Source organism: Phlebotomus papatasi, chromosome 3 (genome assembly GCF_024763615.1).
Source record: "Phlebotomus papatasi isolate M1 chromosome 3, Ppap_2.1, whole genome shotgun sequence".
In the NCBI taxonomy this organism is placed as follows: Eukaryota; Metazoa; Arthropoda; class Insecta; order Diptera; family Psychodidae; genus Phlebotomus; species Phlebotomus papatasi.
The window spans coordinates 60,586,497-60,607,065 of NC_077224.1; the positions used below are offsets into that span (position 1 = coordinate 60,586,497).

General features: G+C 34.2%; 1 protein-coding gene across 2 annotated transcripts in view; it reads left to right on the forward strand.

Moving 5' to 3' along the window:
- The window catches only part of LOC129807028 (multidrug resistance-associated protein 1), a 64,724-nt gene that overhangs the window by 10,637 nt on the left and 33,518 nt on the right, over nucleotides 1-20,569 (forward strand). For both annotated transcript variants that reach the window (XM_055855976.1, XM_055855975.1), the window contains exons 3-10: nucleotides 46-345; nucleotides 415-693; nucleotides 4,024-4,923; nucleotides 4,984-5,121; nucleotides 9,420-9,566; nucleotides 14,291-14,375; nucleotides 14,447-15,275; nucleotides 17,854-18,206. In XM_055855976.1, coding sequence (XP_055711951.1) covers nucleotides 46-345; nucleotides 415-693; nucleotides 4,024-4,923; nucleotides 4,984-5,121; nucleotides 9,420-9,566; nucleotides 14,291-14,375; nucleotides 14,447-15,275; nucleotides 17,854-18,206 — 3,031 coding nt within the window. The remainder of the gene's footprint in view (nucleotides 1-45; nucleotides 346-414; nucleotides 694-4,023; nucleotides 4,924-4,983; nucleotides 5,122-9,419; nucleotides 9,567-14,290; nucleotides 14,376-14,446; nucleotides 15,276-17,853; nucleotides 18,207-20,569) is intronic.

The following is a 20,569-nucleotide window of genomic DNA, read 5'->3' on the forward strand; positions in this document are numbered from 1 at the left end:
ATGAGATATTCTGCCCTAAAAATCAAATTTTTCTTCCTCCTGTAGGATGCCAATTTGACTTGGCATACCAATGAACCAGATCTGACTCCGTGTTTCCAGCAGACAGTACTTATTTGGACACCATGTTTATTCCTGTGGGCGTTTTCCCTAATAGAAATCTATTATATTCGTTCGAGCCGGAATCGGGACATTCCCTGGGGATTTCTCAACACCACCAAGCTCGCAGTAAACTGTGCCCTTATTGTTCTAACATCTGTGGACCTGATCAAGGCGATGATAAGTAAGGAGGAGGGAGCAATCTTTGCCGTTCACTTCTACACGCCAGTGATAAAAATAGCCACATTTGTAAGTGATTAATCTCAGTTATTTGTTTATCTTTCTGCATTCCTAATACCACCTTCTCTTCCCTGATAGGTTCTGGCTGCAGTCTTGATGTACTACAACAAGAAGCATGGACTGCAGACGTCTGGACTTCTGTGGCTGTTTTGGTTCTTCCTCTTCATCTTCAGCATTCCTCAGTGCCGAACTGAAGTTCGCAACAGTAACATGAGGAATTCGCTAGCAATTGAGAATTCCTGGGCTGAGTATCAGTATATCAGCTTCATGGTTTACTTCACTTTTCTCTGCGAAATGTTCCTCCTCAACTGTTTCGCTGATAAAAGGCCACGAGTCTCGAATTACGATAAGGATGAGGTAAGTTTGAATTCGATCATCCAATTTAATAGAATTCTAATTCGGATGCAGAGGTTTTTATGTTAATTAGCATTAGGAAAGTTTCTAATTGCTCCTTTTGCAAAGATTTCGCAAATTACGGGAGCGCGGGGCAAAATCTCTGAAGCGAATATTTTAATTTTTAGAGGCTCTAAAGGTCAGTTTTTTATTTTATCGGACATTTTATTTTCTATAGCAAAGGAGATGTACTTTTTGAAAAATTTTCTAAAAGTAGAGGCTTTGTGTAAGATGTCAAAAATGTTGGAAGGCTACTACGATCCGCCTCAAAAGTTGAAGGATTATCCATCTTTAATTTTTTTTTATAAGAATTCTCTGCAACTTTGTCGTATTTAATTTTCCTCTATCTTAACGGGAAATGTGTTTTTCAAGTAATTTTCCAAAAAGGTCTTTTTATCAAGAGAAAAGTCTGTCGATGGTTTAGAAAAAGCAGAAAAGGCGAACTGGCGAAAAAGTCAACCGAGTAATGGTACTATTCGAATGAAAAATGAAAAGGGGGAAATTTTCTCCGGAACATATTTTTTTTAGTACTTTACTGTTCTCAAGTGTTTCTGTTTTATCGACTTTTTTTGTGTTGGTTCCTGTCACGACTGTTTGGTGGTTTTAGAACACGGTGAGGACTGGGGAAAATAGTCTTGGCAGGAGCCTACACAAAGAAAAATCTATAATGCAGAAGCACTTAAGAACAGTCAAGTGCTAAAAAACATGTTCATTTTTAGCACTTTATTGTTCTCAAGTGCTTCTAAGCTTCTACAAAATCGTCTTTTCTTTGTGTTAATTCCTGTCACGACTGTTTGATGGTTTTGCAGCACGATGAGAGGTGGAGAAAATAGTCGAGACAGGAACAAATACAAGAAAAACATTTAATGCAGAAGCACTCCAGAACGGTAAAGTTCTAAAAAAAATGTCCAGGGGAAAGATTTCCCTGGATTTTTCATTGGAACCATAATTATCACTCGGTATTTTTAATAAACGAATTTAAAAGAGAAAATTTTTGAAAATTTAAAACGGCAGATGTAATCATGTACAGATGTACCAAATTACTCCGGAAACATTTATAAAAGACACATAGGAATTTTGGAAAATAAATCGCGTAAAATTGATGTGTTCTGTAAGAAAATCTCCTGTTTGGATGGCCCGATATGCCCGATACTTGAGTGGGGAGACGGAAATTATATCCAGAATATTTGAAATTCATAGTACATTCCAATGAAAAATGAAAAGGAGACAAGAAAGGGGAAATCTTTCTCTTGAACTTATTTTTTAGTACTTCACTGTTCTCAAGTGCTTCTGCGTTGTCGACTTCTCTTTTTCTTGGTTCCTATCTCGACTGCTTTCCCCAATCCTCACCTTGTTCTAAAACACAGAATCACATAAGAGCAGTCATGCACTAAAAAATGTTCAGGAGAAAACTTTCTCTTTTTCATTTTCCGTTGCAACAGTACTATTAAGATAAATTGCAGAATTCCAGTTGAAATCCGATTATTTGAATAAAATAGGATTTCAAGAAGTCAAGAAAAATATTTTTAAAAGTATGGAAAAGTATTATCAGAAGGATGCTCAGTGAATTTTTCTTCCTTGAAGTTTTTTTGGTACATACCAGTTCATTAGCGATTGAAACTGATTCGTAATTGATCGAGAAACCATTTCGAAATCATCCAAATTGGTAGAGAAGTATGTACATATTCGGTGTAGTCACAGTCGAAGTTTGATTCTACAAAAGGGTCTTGGCTAAAAGCTAAATAGAGTAGTTCGTCTTAATTTCGAGTATTTTGACTAAAATATCATCCGAATTGTTCAGGAATTCGGGGTGAAAGTATTTGAAATCCAGCGATTTTTCTTCATTTAAATACTTTGTAAATAGAGAAACTAAATAATCATTGCGGTCATTTACATCTTCGCAATAGATTGAGATTTATTTGAATTTTGTCGATGCAAACAGCCAATCCAATAAGATGCCTATTCTATTCCTATAGATTATCGTACTGATTAGATTTAACTTGTCTCAGTTGTTCATAAAAAAATTTTCATAGAGAGTGAAAAGGAATTTTGGATTTAGATGGTCAATCTGACCTTACGTTATGGTATTTAGTGGCAACTTAACAGAAACTAATTATGTTCATGGCTTTTTCCAATTTTCTTTAACGAAAAAAGGCAAATAAGCTAAACAAAAGAGCAAGGATAAAATCTGAACCAAAGTGTGAATAAGTAGCTCTCAGAGTGAACCGTGAGCGGCGAGCAGCAAATTTGTGCCGATCTGGAGCTAAAAATCGGCCAGATATCGACATATTGGCAAATTTTTCAGCGTGGAATCGGCTGATTTATTAAATCTGAAAACCGGAGACCAGAGCGTAACTTACAGCTTGCGCAAAATGTCGTTGATAAAATATTTCGAATTTTCGAATAAAATTTTCTCACAAGGTTGGAAAAATTTGAGTTGTTAGAATTAATCAGTGATTATAAAGGAATTTTAAAGGAACAAGATCCATTATTGCTTTGATTTTCCGTATAACCAACTCGACTGACAGACTCGAGACACTTCGAAATTCGAACAGAAAGTATTTCAGCCACCATTCGGACTAAACGAAAATCCAAATAATATTTATATGGCTTTCGAAAGTGATCTTCGAATTTTAGCTCCAGCTGTGAATTATTCAAATAAGAAGATTTAAAAGGATTTAAAATTTCCAATATTATCACTGAGTAATGTATTGCATGAATTCTTACCATTCTTACAATGTTACTCGAACGTTTGTTCGGAAATTCGAAATTCAGTTTTTTTTCGAACATCAATGATATTTTGTGTAATTATACTGTTTTAGCCGAGAAGTGTCTAGAAGAAGTAAAGGGATTTCATTAAAAAATCAAAGAATTGCATTTTCGATCTCATATGATATGACAAAAAAGCTCGATTGGCATTATCAGATTGGCATTACAAAATTCCCCACTGGGTGCTCCCAATCCCAACTGTAGTTTCTTTCTCCAATAGTGATTGGAGATTTGATTGAAATTTTAAGCTTCCATTTTTAATTACGGATTTACAAGAGATTTAAATACACTGTAAGTAAATTAGTGATTCAAAATGTGGATGAAACTGGTTTAGATTTGTCAGGAATTCCAAGGCCTTTCCAACGGACTGTTACTTGTACTAATCTGTCGAGAAAACTACGTTCTAGAAACTTTTTACCCTTTGAACTTGAAAAAAAAAACGGATCCATCAAAATATTTTCCAGAAACTTTCGGATTTCTCGTTGCAAATTTTTGCATTTTCTGCCAAATGTTTTTTTTTTGCAGAAACCTTGTCCGGAATTGTCTGCTAGTTTCTTGTCGAGAATATTCTTTGCCTGGTTTGATCCATTGGCATGGAGGGGCTTCCGGAAACCCCTTGAAAATAGCGATTTGTGGAATATGAAGCCAGAAGATTCAGCCAAGGAGGTGATGCCACTTTTTGCCAAGTATTGGAATAAGACTTTGGCTAAGACGGCCGAAAAGAATAAACCCACTCCGCCGAAGGCTACATTCTCCAAAGATGCAGCTAGTGTCAATTTTACAAAGCCCAAAGCCAGGAAGAATGCTTCAATTTTGCCGGCAATTGTTAAAGCATTTGGGCCAACTTTTCTTTTTGGTGCCATGCTCAAGTTCTTTCAGGACATTCTGACTTTCGTGAGTCCGCAAGTTCTGAGGCTGTTGATCAATTTTGTGGGGACGTCAGGAGATGAGAATCCAGAGGAGGATTGGAAGGGAATTTTCTATGCGTTTTTGCTGTTTATTGTGGCATCGACTCAGACACTTTTCCTAGCACAGTACTTCAATAGGATGTTCTTTGTGGGCTTGAGAATTCGAACAGCCCTCATCTCGGCCATCTACCGGAAGGCTCTGGTGATGTCAAATAATGCCAGGAAGGAGTCAACTGTGGGAGAAATTGTCAATCTCATGGCTGTTGATGCTCAGAGATTTATGGATCTCACTGCTTACATCAATATGATCTGGTCGGCTCCATTGCAAATTGGTCTAGCTCTGTACTTCCTCTGGGACATCCTGGGACCATCTGTTCTGGCTGGATTGGCTGTCATGATCATTCTTATTCCGGTCAACAGTGTAATTGCCAATAAAGTCAAAACCCTCCAAATTCGTCAGATGAAGAATAAGGACGAACGTGTGAAACTCATGAATGAAGTTCTCAGTGGAATTAAGGTGAGCAGAAGAGTCTTTTCAGAATCTTCAGAAACACCCTTTAATTTTTGTTTAAATCAGGTGCTTAAACTTTACGCCTGGGAGCCGAGTTTTGAAGAGCAAGTCCTGAGGATTCGTGAGAAGGAAGTTCAGGTACTTAAGGAGCAGGCGTACTTAAATGCTGGAACATCGTTCATCTGGTCCTGCGCTCCATTTCTGGTAATGTACTCTTGATAATTTCTTTTATTTTTACATGATTTTTTAAAAATAAATTTAAAGTCCTTTTTATTTGCAAAAAAAAAAAAACAAAATGACAAGGAGTTATTAATTTATTTTACCATTTCTTATCTGTTAAAAATCGAACGAAATTTTGACATTCATTTTAAAAATTATTTTATTTTTCAATATTACTTAGATTTTTTGATAATTTAATTCAAAATTAAAATTCAGGATTAATTTAATTCAGTGTGGAGTTTGATTCACCAACTAAATGGAAAGTGGAGCTGTATTTGCGCAAAATATTGTTGATCATCGAAGATTCAAACGTAATTTCGAATTTTCAAACTAACGTTTTCTGTCTAGGCGTGAAAAAATAAAAAAAAATCACTATAAAGATGGCACAAGAGTGATTCTGAAGTGATTTAATAAAATCAGACAAGAATAGCAAGCATCGTTTCTTTGTTTTTCCTCACAACAAAGTGAAAACTGTTACATTTTGACACTCGGAACTTTTCGATATTCGAATAAGAAGTATATAAGCCACCTTGTGGAATTATCAATAAGTAAAAACGTTTGTTTTCGGCTTGTCAAATCCATCTTCGAATTTCGAAAACTCCACTGTGAATAGGAAAGATTTCTTCATTCGATAAAAAAATATGAAACATTGAGATTTATTGAGCAGAAAATAAGGCTCAATACCAAATATATTTTTGATATTTTGTGGATTGTATTTCAAACAATTTTTATTGCCAATTTTTAAAGAAGGAAAAGCTTATCGTGAGGAAAATAAGGTGAATAATATAAGAAAAATTGAGAAACATAAAATATGAAATCTTACCATCCAGAAGTAGATCTTGAAGATCCAAAAAAGAGACTTTCTTCTTGACAATTTCGGAAGGTGGCTGAGGTATATCCTGTTCGAATTTCGAAGTGCTCAAGTGTCAAAATATGTTGGCCTTCATATTAGCTTACTGTTCTTGTCCCATTTTTTAATCACTCCATATTAATTGAGTAACTCTTTTGCCAGCTTTTTAGTGTGATATTTGATAAATTTTCCCCACCTTGTTCGAAAATTTAGTATGAAAATTCGAAATTGAATTTGAATTCTTCGAACTTTAACGACTTTTTGTGCAAATAGAGTTCCATTTACCTTTTATTCAAGACACTATTGGAGAATCAAAATCTACTTGTGTTTACACCCAATGGTACTTATGGTTGTGATCCCGGATAATAATTTTTATTTTAGGAGAACGTAATCTTTTTTCGAACGTGCTAGCCTTGGAACATTGCAATTTCTACTTTTTCTCAAAGTAAAAATTTTAGTTCGAAAAGAAGTGAAGTCCAAGTTTTTTTTTAGACAGATCCGAAAAACTTCAATATTCGAAAACTGGCATTTTCGAAACCTGATCAAATTTTCTATTTTTTTTAAAGTAATTTCAAGAAATTGTGTCTTTTTTTTAAATTTATAGAGATTAGAAAATTAAAAAACGGAACTTTTTTTTTAAATTTATTTTAAGTGAAAACAATGCGGACAGCGCATTTCTCGGTATGATATCTGCCTGATCACAGTTGAACCTTTGTTACCTAAAAGTGTCTCGGCTAAAAGCTAATGAGCATTGTTATTTCGGAAAAATGTTGATGTTAGAAAATTCAATATAAGTTTTCGAGTAAAGTTGTAAGAATTTATAAAACGTTATATAAGTACGAGATAGAAATTATTATGAACTTTGTTTCTTTGACTTTCTTCATAATGAAGACTATTAGTGCTAACATTTGAATTTCGAAATTCGAAATGAAAATTATATGAGATACATTGTAGAATTTACAGACAGTCAATCGGGAGTTTGAAAAAATCGAAAATTAGCTTAAAAAACCATTTTGACTTCTTAATCATTTCTCTAGAGCACTCATCTCATTTCTTGTTCGAAATTCTAAGTGTCTTGAGTGTCATCAAATGTCTTCATATTGTTGCGAGTAATCAAAGCAGCGGCATTATAATTACCTACTTAATCATTAAGTAACTCAAACGCAATTTCGAAAATCAACAACTTTTTGTGCAAATAAGGTGTATTTACCATTTATCCGAGACACTATATATACCGAGGTTTTTGTGTGAATACTATACGAAAATATTTGTATGTATAGCAAAAGTTTGACAATTTCGAAAATTAGTTCGAAAAGCAAAAAGAAAGTATTTCGAATTTCGAAAATACTCGATCATGTAATTATTCATGTAATTATGTAAATATTCGAAATCGATCATGTAATTTCTAATTTGAATTTCGAAAATTCGCGAGTGCCAGCAAATGTCAGTCTTTATTTTTTTTGTGGGGAAAATTAATACAGCGAGATTCATAACATTCTTGCCCCGCTATAATTCGCATTTTAATCATTGAGTCGTCCCATTCACAACTGGAGTTTGATTCTACAATAGTGTCTAGGATAAGCGGTAAATGGATCTTTATTTGCATAAAAACTCGTTGAAGTTCGAAGAATTCAAATTTCGTCTCCATTTTGCAAACAAAATTATCAGACAAGGTGGGGAAAACTTATGTAATTTCACAATAAGAAGTTATCAAAAGTATTTCTCAATGATTATGAAGACAATTGTAATGGAATGAGCTTTGTTGCTTCCATCTTTCCCACAACAAAGTAAAAACAGATATTTTTTGTCACTCGAATTCGAAATTCAAGTAAGAAGCATTTCAGCCACCATGCGGACGAAACGGGATTTAAAAATGTCTTTGCTTTAGCTTTCAAAAACAATCTTCGAATCTTTAAACTCTTCCTGTGAATGCAGAGAGTCCTTACTATAGACAAGTGGAGTTTGAGAAATTCGAAGATCTCTTTAACCCTTTAAGAAAGAGAGGGTCAAAAATTAGGGGTCAGAAAAATTACTTCTGACTTTTCAGAGCAAAATATCACTTTAAATGGCCGTAGGAAAAATTTTATTTTTGGGTCACCGGTGATCCAATCGTCCTTAAAGGTTTAAAAAGGTAAAAAGGACATTTTTACTTCTTGATAATTCCGTAAGGTGGCTGAAGTACATCTTGTTCGAATTTCGAAGTGCTCAAGTGTCAAAATGTATTAGCCGTACTCACTATGGCGTTGTTATCTCGTAATCTCCGTAATCTGTTATCTTGTTATAATTTTTCATTTATAAAATACATTACGAGAACATAACGAGATAACGAGATAACGATATTACAAGATAACAGCGCCATAATGAGTACGGCTATTATATAATCACTCAATAATCATTGAGTAACTCCTTTTGTTAGCTTTTTAGTGTGATATTTGATAAATTTTCCCCACCTTGTACGAAAATTTGGAACGAAAATTCGAAACTGAGTTTGAATTCTTCAAACATTAAGATTTTTTTTGCATTTTTGTAACCTTTTGCATAAATAAAGTTTATAAATTCGAAATTAATTTTAAATGTTTCGAATATTAACGACATTGCGGGCAAATTGAAAACTATTTACATTTTAGCCGAGACTCTTTATAAGAATCAAACTCCATCACATAGAAAAGGATATTTACTTAAAAAATTTAAAAATAAAATTTATTATTATTATTTTTATTTCTATAATTTCTAATTTTATTTTAAATTATTTTATATACTTTTTACCCTTGTTTATTTTAATATATATAGTCTATTTTTCCGAAAGAGAAAGGACTTTAAATTTATTCCAAATTTTTTCTTTATTTAACAATTTACTCAAATTCCAATGAGTTGATTAGGTTGCCATAGTTACATTTGCAACTTACGTGTATTCTGGAGATGAAAACATCCTGACACCGGATAAAGCATTCGTCTGTTTGACGCTCTTCGACATAATTCGATTGCCATTGGCCCTCTTGCCCATGTTAATCGTTTACATGGTCGAGGTATATTTAAACAAAAAAGTTTTCAAAATCAAAATTATTTCTTATTTTTATCTCTTGATTGGTGTCTTAATTTTCTTATAATTTCTTCGGCTCTTTACACTATTTCTGGGTGATTTTTTATTTCACTCTCTTCTATTATTTTCATTCTCTTGGTCTTTGTTTTCCTTTCGAAAAATTTCACATGATTCATCCACATGATTGATGAGTAGTTTGTTAAACAAAATACTATTTAAAAAAAAAAAGATTGCAAAGGAGAAAAAAGAATTAAACTATGGCAAAAAAGAGGTCTCAATGGGAGCTTTGAGTGAAAAAAATAGATTACTGTTTTTTTTTCTTTACATAGAAAAAGTGTGAAACATTTTTAACAAAAGTGCAAAAGGAAACACTAATTGTAAAATTAACTTCAGGTGGCTTTAATCACGTTCGCTACGTATGTTTTGGTAGATGAAGCTAATGTCTTGGACGCATCCACGGCTTTCGTTTCACTCTCACTATTCAACATTTTACGTTTTCCTCTGTCCATGCTTCCTATGCTGATTTCTAATATGGTTCAAGTAAGTAGATTCTCTAGATTCTTCCACAATTTACGACACTCTTTTCGACACTATTTTTTTATTTATTTATTTATTTTCTGGGGAAATATATGATTCATCATAAATTCTCTCTGATTGGTGAAATGTTTCAAAAGAATAAGTTTAACAGCACGATATTTGAATATTTGTTGATATTCAAGGGATTTTTATTCTATTCATCTTTTTATTGCAAAGTATTTTTTTTTTCAAATCTAAAGGTAAATTATTAAAAATTGCTGATAAATAATGAAAATCCCTTGATTATCAATTTTATTTTAGTAAAGATTGACTCAAAAAATGAGAAACTGCTTTAAGTATTGTGAAACAGATTTTCTTGAAATTTATAGAAAAAAGAGATGGCGAAGCGTCCCAGGCTTCGCAAAGTGCTCGAACTCGTGGCTTAGATGCTATCCCTCGAAAGTTCTTTCGTTTCATTTACCGTTTACCAGCTCCCAACCGATTTGCAAATCATTCGAAAGATCCCACAAAATAATTTTAAGAGTAATAAAGTTGATTTTCGAACACAAATTACTTATTGGTTCATAACCGGTTCATTACCGATTCACAACCCATTTGAATGGATTTATTAATTACTCAAAAATTGCTCAAAATTAGTTAGGACTGTAATAAATTGAATTTCGAATAAAAATTAGTTATAGATTTTGTACCGGTTCAGTTTTATCGGAAATTCCAAGACCTTTTCAACCAGCCCAAGAAGGACCCCATTCGGTTGATAAATACGCTTTCTAGAGCATTTTTAACTTGTTTTTTTTTATTAAACCTTTTCAACCTTTGACCTTGAAAACCGTAATTAGGGATGATGCGGTATTTTCGTACAAGGTTGAATATCCGTTTGGGTTATCTCTAAAACATATCCAAAAATGAAAAATAATCGCATAACACGTTTTTGAGCAATCCCAAAAAACATAGTTTTGCGATTTTCGAAAATTCGATGTCGAATTTCTCGAAATCTCCATATTTAATTCAGTTGAAGTATTACTTGTTGTAGCAAATACAGATGCTTTCTCCTCGCTATGTACTGACCCGGATTGTAAGCGAAAATTAACCAGGGTGATTTTGATTTTGATGATCGAAATCTATAAAATAAACTAGATTGAATTTTTAACCGTTCGAATCGAACCCCATGAGAGAGAAGTTTCCACTATCCAATTTTTTTCAACTGGCGAACTTATCCAAATCACGTCTGTCCCTTCCATTCCCTCCAAGAACATTCTTCAAAAGACTTACAGGGGGTCCCCCGGGTAATGTATATTTTCAAAATTAAAAAAAAAAAACTTGTTGGGGTACTTTTTGGGTACGCTCGTTCCCAAAAATCTAGACGTCAAATGTAACGTTTCCCGCCAATGCCCGCCATTTGCTTTTTGACATCAATCTTGTAACAAAATTAAAAGCTGGAGCGACATTTTTGCCAATATTCACTGTCACTGATCCAAAAGCACACCCAGAAGGGCTGCTGTGATATAGTAGCGACACTGATTGCCCACAGAGCTGTGATATGGAGTGGCTACGCGAATCGGGGGATAAGATAGAAGAGGAGTGGGGAAGCATAAAGCGGTCTTCAGACTAGAGGTTTAGACCAGTTCCCGAACTTTAATTTATCTTTAACAATCCAATCCTAAGTTAAATTTTTCCGAAACATCGTGATTGATAGGAAATTAGAGGAGTTAAGCCATTTGGTTAAACCTTAGGTCTGAAGCCCGTATAAAGGGCCCAATTGTGGCCTGGATGCATGGGTAATCCGCAATAGAAGTCTCACCCCTGACAAAGTCTTAACTCTTTCGCGTCCCACTTTTATTCAGCAAGTGAATTCATGTAAAATTGAGTTTTTCCTAATGCTTTATGATCAAATATAATAGTTCAGAAACGAAAAGAAATTTCCATTGCGTGAAAACTTGGAAAAACCCCGGGTCATATATGACCCTATTGTCCTCAAGGGAAGTGTACATACCATTTTCAAAATCTATATCATGGGCTTTCTAAGAGTTTTTTTTGCTTGAAGTTGTTAAATTGGCCAAAACCATGGCAAACTGGATTGTTTTGATGAACACTGTACTCCTGGTGTTCAAGGAATCTTCCTGGTAATCCCTTGAACAGTCACTGTCACAATATTTTGAGTGGTATTTGGCAAAAATAAACTTATCCACATATTTATTCACACACAATACAATTGCACAATATGAGACGCTTGCAGAATACTCTAAAATATTGCAAAATATGTTATAATTCATCAGATATAAGATAAAATGTCCAGGAGCAAGATGTCCCACCTGCATTTCACAAAGAAAAACAATGTCCCAACTACATTTCGCTATATGTTTGGGACGAAAACACTGTTGCCCTTGGGGACCATAGTGTCATATATGACCCGGAAAATTCTACACGCTTTTCTGGAAAATTGAGAGTAGTTTATTATATCAAAATATGCAATATACAATCTTTGGATATTCTATTTTGTGTTTCTAAAGAACTTTTGGCTGAAAAAAAAATAAATTAATATAAAAAATTTTGAAAAATAAAAGTCATTTCTTAAAGTTCGAAATTCGTGATTTTTGATCTCAAATATTTTCTTTTCCTGAATATCTGGAGTCTTGAGAAAATTAGCCAAGAATCTTACATCCTTCTATTATGATGTCGTGCACAAACAGAAAGATTTCAATTAATGTAAATAGTCAAAAAAAATTGTTTTCTCCCCGGGTCATATATGACCCTAATGACGCGAAAGAGTTAAATCTTATCTTACCTAAAGGATTGTGTTAAATCAAAAAATAAAATTCAGAATTTTCCATTTTTAAAAAGAACTTACGTAGGTTTACTTATAATAGATGTAACGGCTGTAACATAAGAACCAAAAAAATCGTTTAATTGCTTGTCTTGATAATTCTTGCTCTTTCTTGATAATGGTGCCGTCTATGTGTCATCCTCTGAACTTATTGAATGATCTGTTATACAAAATATTATTTTAATAATTTCTCAGTTTATTTCTATCGCTAACTGTTCATAAAAAATGCCACCTCAAAATTATTTGCATTCAAGGTGTATTTCAAAAATAATTTGACAAACTATCTCCCAATTGTAGGCAAATATATAAAAATATGTTAGCATAATCCCAATAATATGCAAATTCCCGGGACCCCTTGTAGCTCAAAACTGACCCAAGCTTTTTCAATGCTTTTTGGATACATTTTGTAGTTAGTCAAGGTTATCGGAAGAACAGCCATCTTGAATAATGCAAAGTCAAAGTTCAACCACCTTGAAGAGGCTATTTATCAACTGATTTGGTCAAATTTGGATTTATTTGAAAGGTTTAGAAATTCCAAACCCGATTGAATCGGTTTCAATGGGTAAGACCGTCTTCAGACTAGAGGTTTAGCCCAGTTCCCGAGGGTCTCAAAACCTTAAACAGCAACCGATTTTATTGATTGATTTTTCAAAATGTAATAGGTCATTTGCCCCTAATAATCCAATCCTTAGTCAAGATTTTCCAAAAAATCTTGACTGATGAGATATTGGAGAAGTTAAGCCATATGGCTAAGCCTTAGGTCTGTATCCCGTATAATGCATCGGTAAAGTAACGGTAATAGAAGCTGAAGTCAAAGTGGGAAATTCGGTCTAATTTTTTTGTTCTTCAATTTGACTTTATTTTGCCAACGTTTCGATCCTGGATGGGATCTTCTTCAGGGCCTATTACATACAAATTCAAGAAGAAGATCCCATCCAGGATCGAAACGTTGGCAAAATAAAGTCAAATTGAAGAACAAAAAAATTAGACCGATTTTCCCACTTTGACTTCAGCTTGTATACATCTACGGTCGAAATATAGCACTAGATTTAACGGTAATAGCTCTGTTTTAAAAATACTGTTTTTCACGTTTTTCGGTCGTCTGCCCCATATAAAATTCAAAGGGTAAGAGATATCAACTTCCGGTCTTCGTTGACCCCTCCTAAATTATCTCGATTATCTCGAATCTCTTGCTTTCCTTTTCTCTCCCTTATTCTTCATGTGTTCTCTAACCCCCTAAAATACGTCAAAAATTTGATTTTTCTAAATTTTCTCAGAATTGGCTTTAGTGATTTCGTTCTGTTTTAGATATGTTTTGGAGGTAGTTCACCTGAAATTTCGTTCATAGACTCTTCTCACCGGAAAAATCGACATCTTGAATTGTTCATGGTCAAAGTTCAACCACCCTGGAGGGTCTAATTTTCACCCGATTTGATCAATTAATTTAATTCATTAAAATGTTATTGAAGCTAGTTACACCGCCGCGCTAGAATTGGATTGAACTGTTCCAAAACCGGATTTAGGATAATTAAGTTTTAATCTAAGGCCGCAATTTAAACGATTTCATTGAGGTCATTTAGACTGTCGTATTAGATTCTGACTGAATTGTCCATTGATTCCAAAACATGTATATAGTAGATCATTTTGTAGGGCAAAAGAGGACAGATAAGAGACTGCTATTATTTTCTAAGGCTTTGTTAAAATCGTCTTTGGAATTATAGCGCTCATTCTCTAATACAAGCGTCCCTGATTCGAATCTCCTAAAGTCCTTGCATCATTTTTTTGGGTTTTCAATATTTCAGAATTTCTGTTCGCAATACTTTTCGGCAGAGGCTCATTTAATATTTCTTATTGATTATTATGCATACAAAATCTTTTGTTTTTTCTTTTCAATTTTAATTAACAGACAAGCGTTTCGGTGAAGAGAATAAACAAATTCATGAACTCTGAAGAGTTGGATCCAACAAATGTTCAGCAAGAATCAAAAGAAAGTTAGTACAATTGATTTTAATTGAATTGATATATGAGAAGTCTCTAACAATTACATCATTTCATTCATCAGATGCTGCGCTTGTGATTGAGAATGGTCAGTTTTCGTGGGGTGGGGACGAAACTGTCCTCCGGGACATTAATATGCGCGTTGAGAAGGAGAAAGTGGTGGCTGTGGTGGGTACTGTGGGATCAGGAAAGAGTTCTCTCGTATCGGCTTATCTTGGGGAATTGGAGAAATTGTGTGGGCGTGTTGTGACCAATGGAAGAATTGCCTATGTGTCTCAGCAGGCATGGATTCAAAATGCCACTCTGCAGGACAATATTTTGTTTGGAAAGGATATGGATAGGAAGCGGTATGAGCGTGTGATTGAAGCGTGTGCCTTGAAGCCGGACATTGAGATGCTTCCGGGTGGCGATCAGACAGAAATTGGCGAGAAGGGTATCAATTTGTCGGGTGGGCAGAAACAGAGGGTGTCCTTAGCGAGGGCTGTGTACAATGATGCTGATATCTATTTTCTCGATGATCCTCTAAGTGCCGTAGATTCTCATGTGGGAAAGCATATTTTTGAGCAAGTTGTGGGGAGAAATGGAATGTTGGCCAAGAAGACGAGACTCTTGGTTACGCATGGTATTACGTACTTACCCGATGTTGACTACATTTACGTACTTAAGGATGGGGAAATCTCAGAATCGGGTGCCTATCAGGAGTTGTTGAATAAGAAGGGGGCATTTGCTGAATTTTTAATTCATCATTTGCAAGAAAATACTTCGGATGAATCGGATAATTTGGACGAGTTGAAGCAACAATTGGAATCAGTTGTAGACAATGAGGAACTCCGAGGGAAACTCGAAAGGGCCATTAGTCAGAGATCACGAAGTGAGAGCAACTCAGAAACTGGGTAAGTCTTTTTTTTGTCTTTCAATTTAGAACCTTAGTTATCATCGCCATATCTGTAAAATTTCAGGAGTATTTTTATAAAATATTTTTCGGAAATCAAAAAGAGTGCAATATCTATTTGTTACGGGTTAGAACCGATTGGAAGCTAGTTAAAATCGTTCAGGAATCCAAGGCCTTTCAAATTAATTTAAACTTGTCGCAATCGATTAGGAAATGCGCTTTCTGGACCTTTTTAAGCTTACAAAAATTGAAAAATTTATATATAGGGTAAGTGTGCCAAATTCCGGCCAGCTTGCAATTCCGGCCACCTTTTTTGTTCCTCGAATTTTCATGAATTTATAGTTTTTACATACTCCAGAGATTATACAATGCAAAAGAATAACAAAAAATGTAGCTTCGACAAACGAGATGACGTGAAAAAGGCATTGGAAGAATTCCCGAAGGGCAAGGAAATATGAGAATGAAGGTGGCTGAAATAGGGCACCAAAGCTATGTTTACATTTTTATTCATTTTAAAATGTATTAAGAATGATTTTAGAGTAAATAAAGACGATAAACTGTCTACAAGGTTCTAAGCAACACTCCTTAAGTAAAAGGAATAAAAAAATCAATTTCTATTAAAGATATTACATTTCAAACTTGAGACTTTGGCGCTTGCATGCAACTATGCCGAAATTTAGCACACTTACCCTAACATTTATATTAGTATCGGCCAATATTTGGGTCTTTCGGCATTTTGGCTTTCGGGATTTTGACACATTTGGAATTTTAGTCCACTCAGGATTTTGTCTCTTTTGGGATATTGGTTTTCGGGATTTTGGCTTTCGAGATTCTGGCTTCCGGGATTTTGGCTTTTGTGACTTTGGCCCATTCTGGATTTTAGCTGTTTCGGGATATTGGCTTTCGGGATTTTGACCCATTTAGGATTTTGGCTTTTAAGGATTTTGGCTTTTTAGGACTTTGGTTTATTCGGGATTTTGATCCATTCGAGATCTTAGTCCATTCAGGAATTTGGCTTTTCGGGATTTTGGCGTTCAGGATTTTTGGCATTCGGGATTCTGGCTTCCGGGATTTTGGTTTTTGTGATTTTGGCCCATTCAGAATTTTGGCTTTTTCTTTTGAGATTTTAGCTCTTTCGGGCTTTAGATTTTCAAAATTTTGACCCATTCACGATTTTGGCTTTTTGGGATTTTGGCTCTTTCGGGATTTTGACCTTTTCGGATTTTGGCTTTCGGATTCGGATTTTGGCTTTTTGAGATTTTGGTTCTTTCGGGATTTTGACCCATTCGAGATCTTAGTTCATTCAGGAATTTGGCTTTTCGGGATTTTTGCATTCGGGATTCTGGCTTCCGGGATTTTGGCTTTCGGGATTTTGGCCTTTTCAGAATTTTGGTTCTTTCGGTATTTTGACTCATTCACGATTTTGACTTTTTGGGGTTATTCGGGACTTTGGCTTTCGGGATTTTGACTCATTCAGGATTCGGGCTCTTTCGGGATTTTGACCCATTCAGGATTTTGGGATTTTGGTTTATTCGGGATTTTGACCCATTCGAGATCTTAGTTCATTCAGGAATTTGGCTTTTCGGGATTTTGGCATTCGGGATTCTGGTTTCTGGGATTTTGGCTTTCGTGATTTTGACCCATTTAGAATTTTGGCTTTTTTGAGATTTTTTTCGAACTGTTGACCCATTCAAGATTTTGGCTTTTTGGGTTTATTCGGGATTTTGGCTCTCGGGATTTTGATCCATTCAGGATTCTAGCTCTTTCTGGATTTTGTCTCTTTTGGGATTCTGGCTTTTCGGATTCTGGCTTTCGGGATTTCGACCCATTAGGGATTCTGGCTCTGGCCCATTTGGGTTATAGGCTCTTTGTGGATTCTGGCTTTCGGGGTTTTGACCCATTCGGGATTCTGGCCAATTAGGAATATTGGCCCTTTCGGGATTTTGGTTTTTCTGGATTTTTGCTTTGTGGATTTTGACCCATTCAGGATTTTAGTCCATTTAGGATTTTAGCTTTTTAGGATATTAGCCCTTTAAAAATTTTGTCTATCGGGATTCTGATTCTGACCCATTTGGGATTTTGGATTTTGTAATCTTGGCTTTCAGGATTTTAAAACATTCGGAATTAATTATGGTGCACTTGGGTTTTTTGCCGATTCGGGATTGGGACCCATTCAAGGCTCTTTCAGAATTTTAGCTTTCGGGATTTTGGTTCATTTGGGATTTCGGCATTTCGGGAGTTTGGCCGATTAGAGATTTTGTCTCTTTTGAGCTTTTATTTTTTTTTTTGTATTTGGACCCATTCAGAATTTTGACCCAATCGGCATTTTGGCTTTCAGGATTTTGCTGTTCGGGATTTTCGCTGATTTATGATTATGGCTTTCCGGATTTTGGCCAACACCCATTTATTTGCACATACGGTTTAACCAAAGACACCAACCTTTTTTCGGATGGATTTCCGTTCACTTTGCGGAAGTTTCAGTGATCCATTTCAAAGCCTTCTTTAGGGATAATAATTTCATGATCATCCTTTTGAAAGGATGGATTATCACAAAATTCTTTCAATGAAATTTTCTTTAGGTCTCTCCATGATACACCGTCTCGGAAAAATTCCGATGCATCTGCAGATGGAAGTATTCTGAGGCGTCGAACGCCAGAAAAGAAAGATGGTAGTACAAAGGAGAAGGAGAAGTTGATTGAGCAGGAAAAATCGGAAACTGGAAGTGTCAAGTGGGATGTGTACAAACACTATCTTCGGAGCATTGGTATGCTCCTGTCAGTGACGACAATCTTGCTAAATATGGTATTCCAGGGCTTTTCCATTGGATCAAATGTTTGGCTAGCTCGATGGTCAACTGATCCAAATGCAGGAAATGATACAGGAACAAGGGATATGTATTTGGGAGTTTATGGAGCTCTCGGTGCTGGTCAAGGTAAGTCATTTTGTTTTTGTTTTAAATTTTATTTTTGGTCAATAAGAAAGAGTGAATCTTTCTCACATTGCACACACAAAATATTTACACAAAAAATGGTTTTATGTACACAAAACACAAATTCATAAATCATTTGAAGCTTATATTAAAAAAAAATTCCAGAGAGATAAATAGGTTTATTTATGAGAGAAATGAGTGAATTTTATTTTCTTTTTCTCTTATTTTCTTCTCAAATTTATTCAACTTTACAAAATATGCCTTGTTCATGGAATATGAATGCCCTTTTCTTCATGAAATACTTTTCCATTTTTTTGCTATTTATATCTAAATTCTTAGGGGTTAGATTTAGTAATAATATTTGTATCCCTAAGCATGTTTGCTTGCGTTTTGCTTTAGAAAGGCCTGTGTTTTCTCCTTTTTCCCATTCTTGATATTTCATTTTTTCTCCCCAGAAATCATTTGGATACTTTTTAAAGAAGCGAATCATTATGTCGATCCTTATGATCTTTAGTGTGATAAGATATAATATGATAAGGGAAATTATTAGAAAATTACCATGTTCTCTTATTCTAGTCAGGATTTTATTGTAAAAGTGAGGTTATGTTGATACTAACCTCAAAATATCAAGACATTCAGTAGCAATTGCTCATTTTTTGTTAATTTTTTTTGTGGATTCTTTATAATATTAAATAAATTCCATCTAAATATGTTTTTTAAAAAAAATTGAGCGCGATTTTTTAGAGAAAACCAACATTTTCCTCCATTTTGAAAAATAACTTAAAAAAATTTTTTTCTACCATATACTCTTTCAGAATAATTTGATTAAATTTTAATTGATCCACAGGAGGGTTTCCAATTCTACCATTTTAGAAGCCTAATTAATAATTACACATTAATATTTTTTTAATGTAATTAGAATTCTACATAACCTAATTTCAAATACTTTCAGTCATATTCTAAATATATAACTATAACCTGAAAATCCTTCGAATGCTAAATGGTTACGCATCAAAAATTTTGATTTGGTGCTAGCTAAAATATTAAAGATGGTTTGATTTAAGATTTTTGTTAAGAAATTTTTATAAAAATATTTTTAAATCCTGCTTTTTCTGATCTTTTCCTTTTTAGTGATTTAAAAAAAGCATTTCTTTTTTTATTGAAAATTTTAATAAGCATTTTTATTTATTTTATTAAAAGGATTTTTTTTAATCAAAGTAGATTTTCAGAATAATTTGTGCTTTTCATAAAGCGTTTTTGATTTTTGAGGTTAGGATTACCACAATATGAAAATTTCAAGAATATTTTAAAATGACAAGAGAACAAGTTGAGACAGACAGTATTTAAAAAAAGTACAATAAAAATTCTTAAAATATTCTAAAGTGTTCGAAAACTTTAAATATTTTCAATTTTCTCCTATGATTTTTTCCTATCGCACGACATCCCGTTGAAGCAATTATATTAACGTTTTTCAAGGTCAATTGTATCATATTTGAGCTCGTTGGAAAGGTCTTGGAATTTCCGATAAAACAGATTCGGTTAATAAAATTGGATACTTGTATAGTCACAACACTAGGAAAAAAAGAGGATGCGATTAACTTTTTTTCCTGAGAACTTTAACATTTTCAGGTGCAAAAATATATAAACACTTTTTATGTTAATTTTACACATTTTTAAGGGTAAAATTAACATGAAAAAGGGTAATTTTAACCCCTAATACACCTGAAAAGGGTAATATTTACACCGATTTCTGATCAATAATGCAGGGTAAAATTAACATTTCCGGAATGTTATTTTAACTTTTTCGGACTTCTCTCAGTGAAGAAATCCTTTTAACTTTTTTAATACTGCCTGCCTCAATCATCACACTTTTTTTATTCAAAAATCTTTTAATTATTTAAGATTAGGTATAGTTTTTTTTCCAATAATTTCAAGGACATTTACCTCATCTGATGTTAATTCATGACAGCTTTATTAATCAATTCAACAAATCATTGATCATTTTTTACATTGGCAGACAATTTCATACATATTTTTTTTGTTTTTCGTAACACATCACACAAATTTTTTTCACATGCGTCTTTATTTTAACAAATGCACACTTTTCTTGGATGTAAGAGTAAAGTTAGAGGCAATTTTATTTTTCTTTTGATAATCCCTAAAAAAAAAAACTACTTTAGCCTTAACGAATTTGATGGCGTCGCTTATAATGGCGCTGGGATGTCTCTATGCGGCTCGTGACATGCACATTTTATTGCTCTCAAATGTCCTACGTTGGGCCATGGAATTGTTCGACGTAACACCGATGGGGCGGATAATGAATCGCTTCTCGAAAGATGTGGATGTGGTTGATAACATTTTGCCTC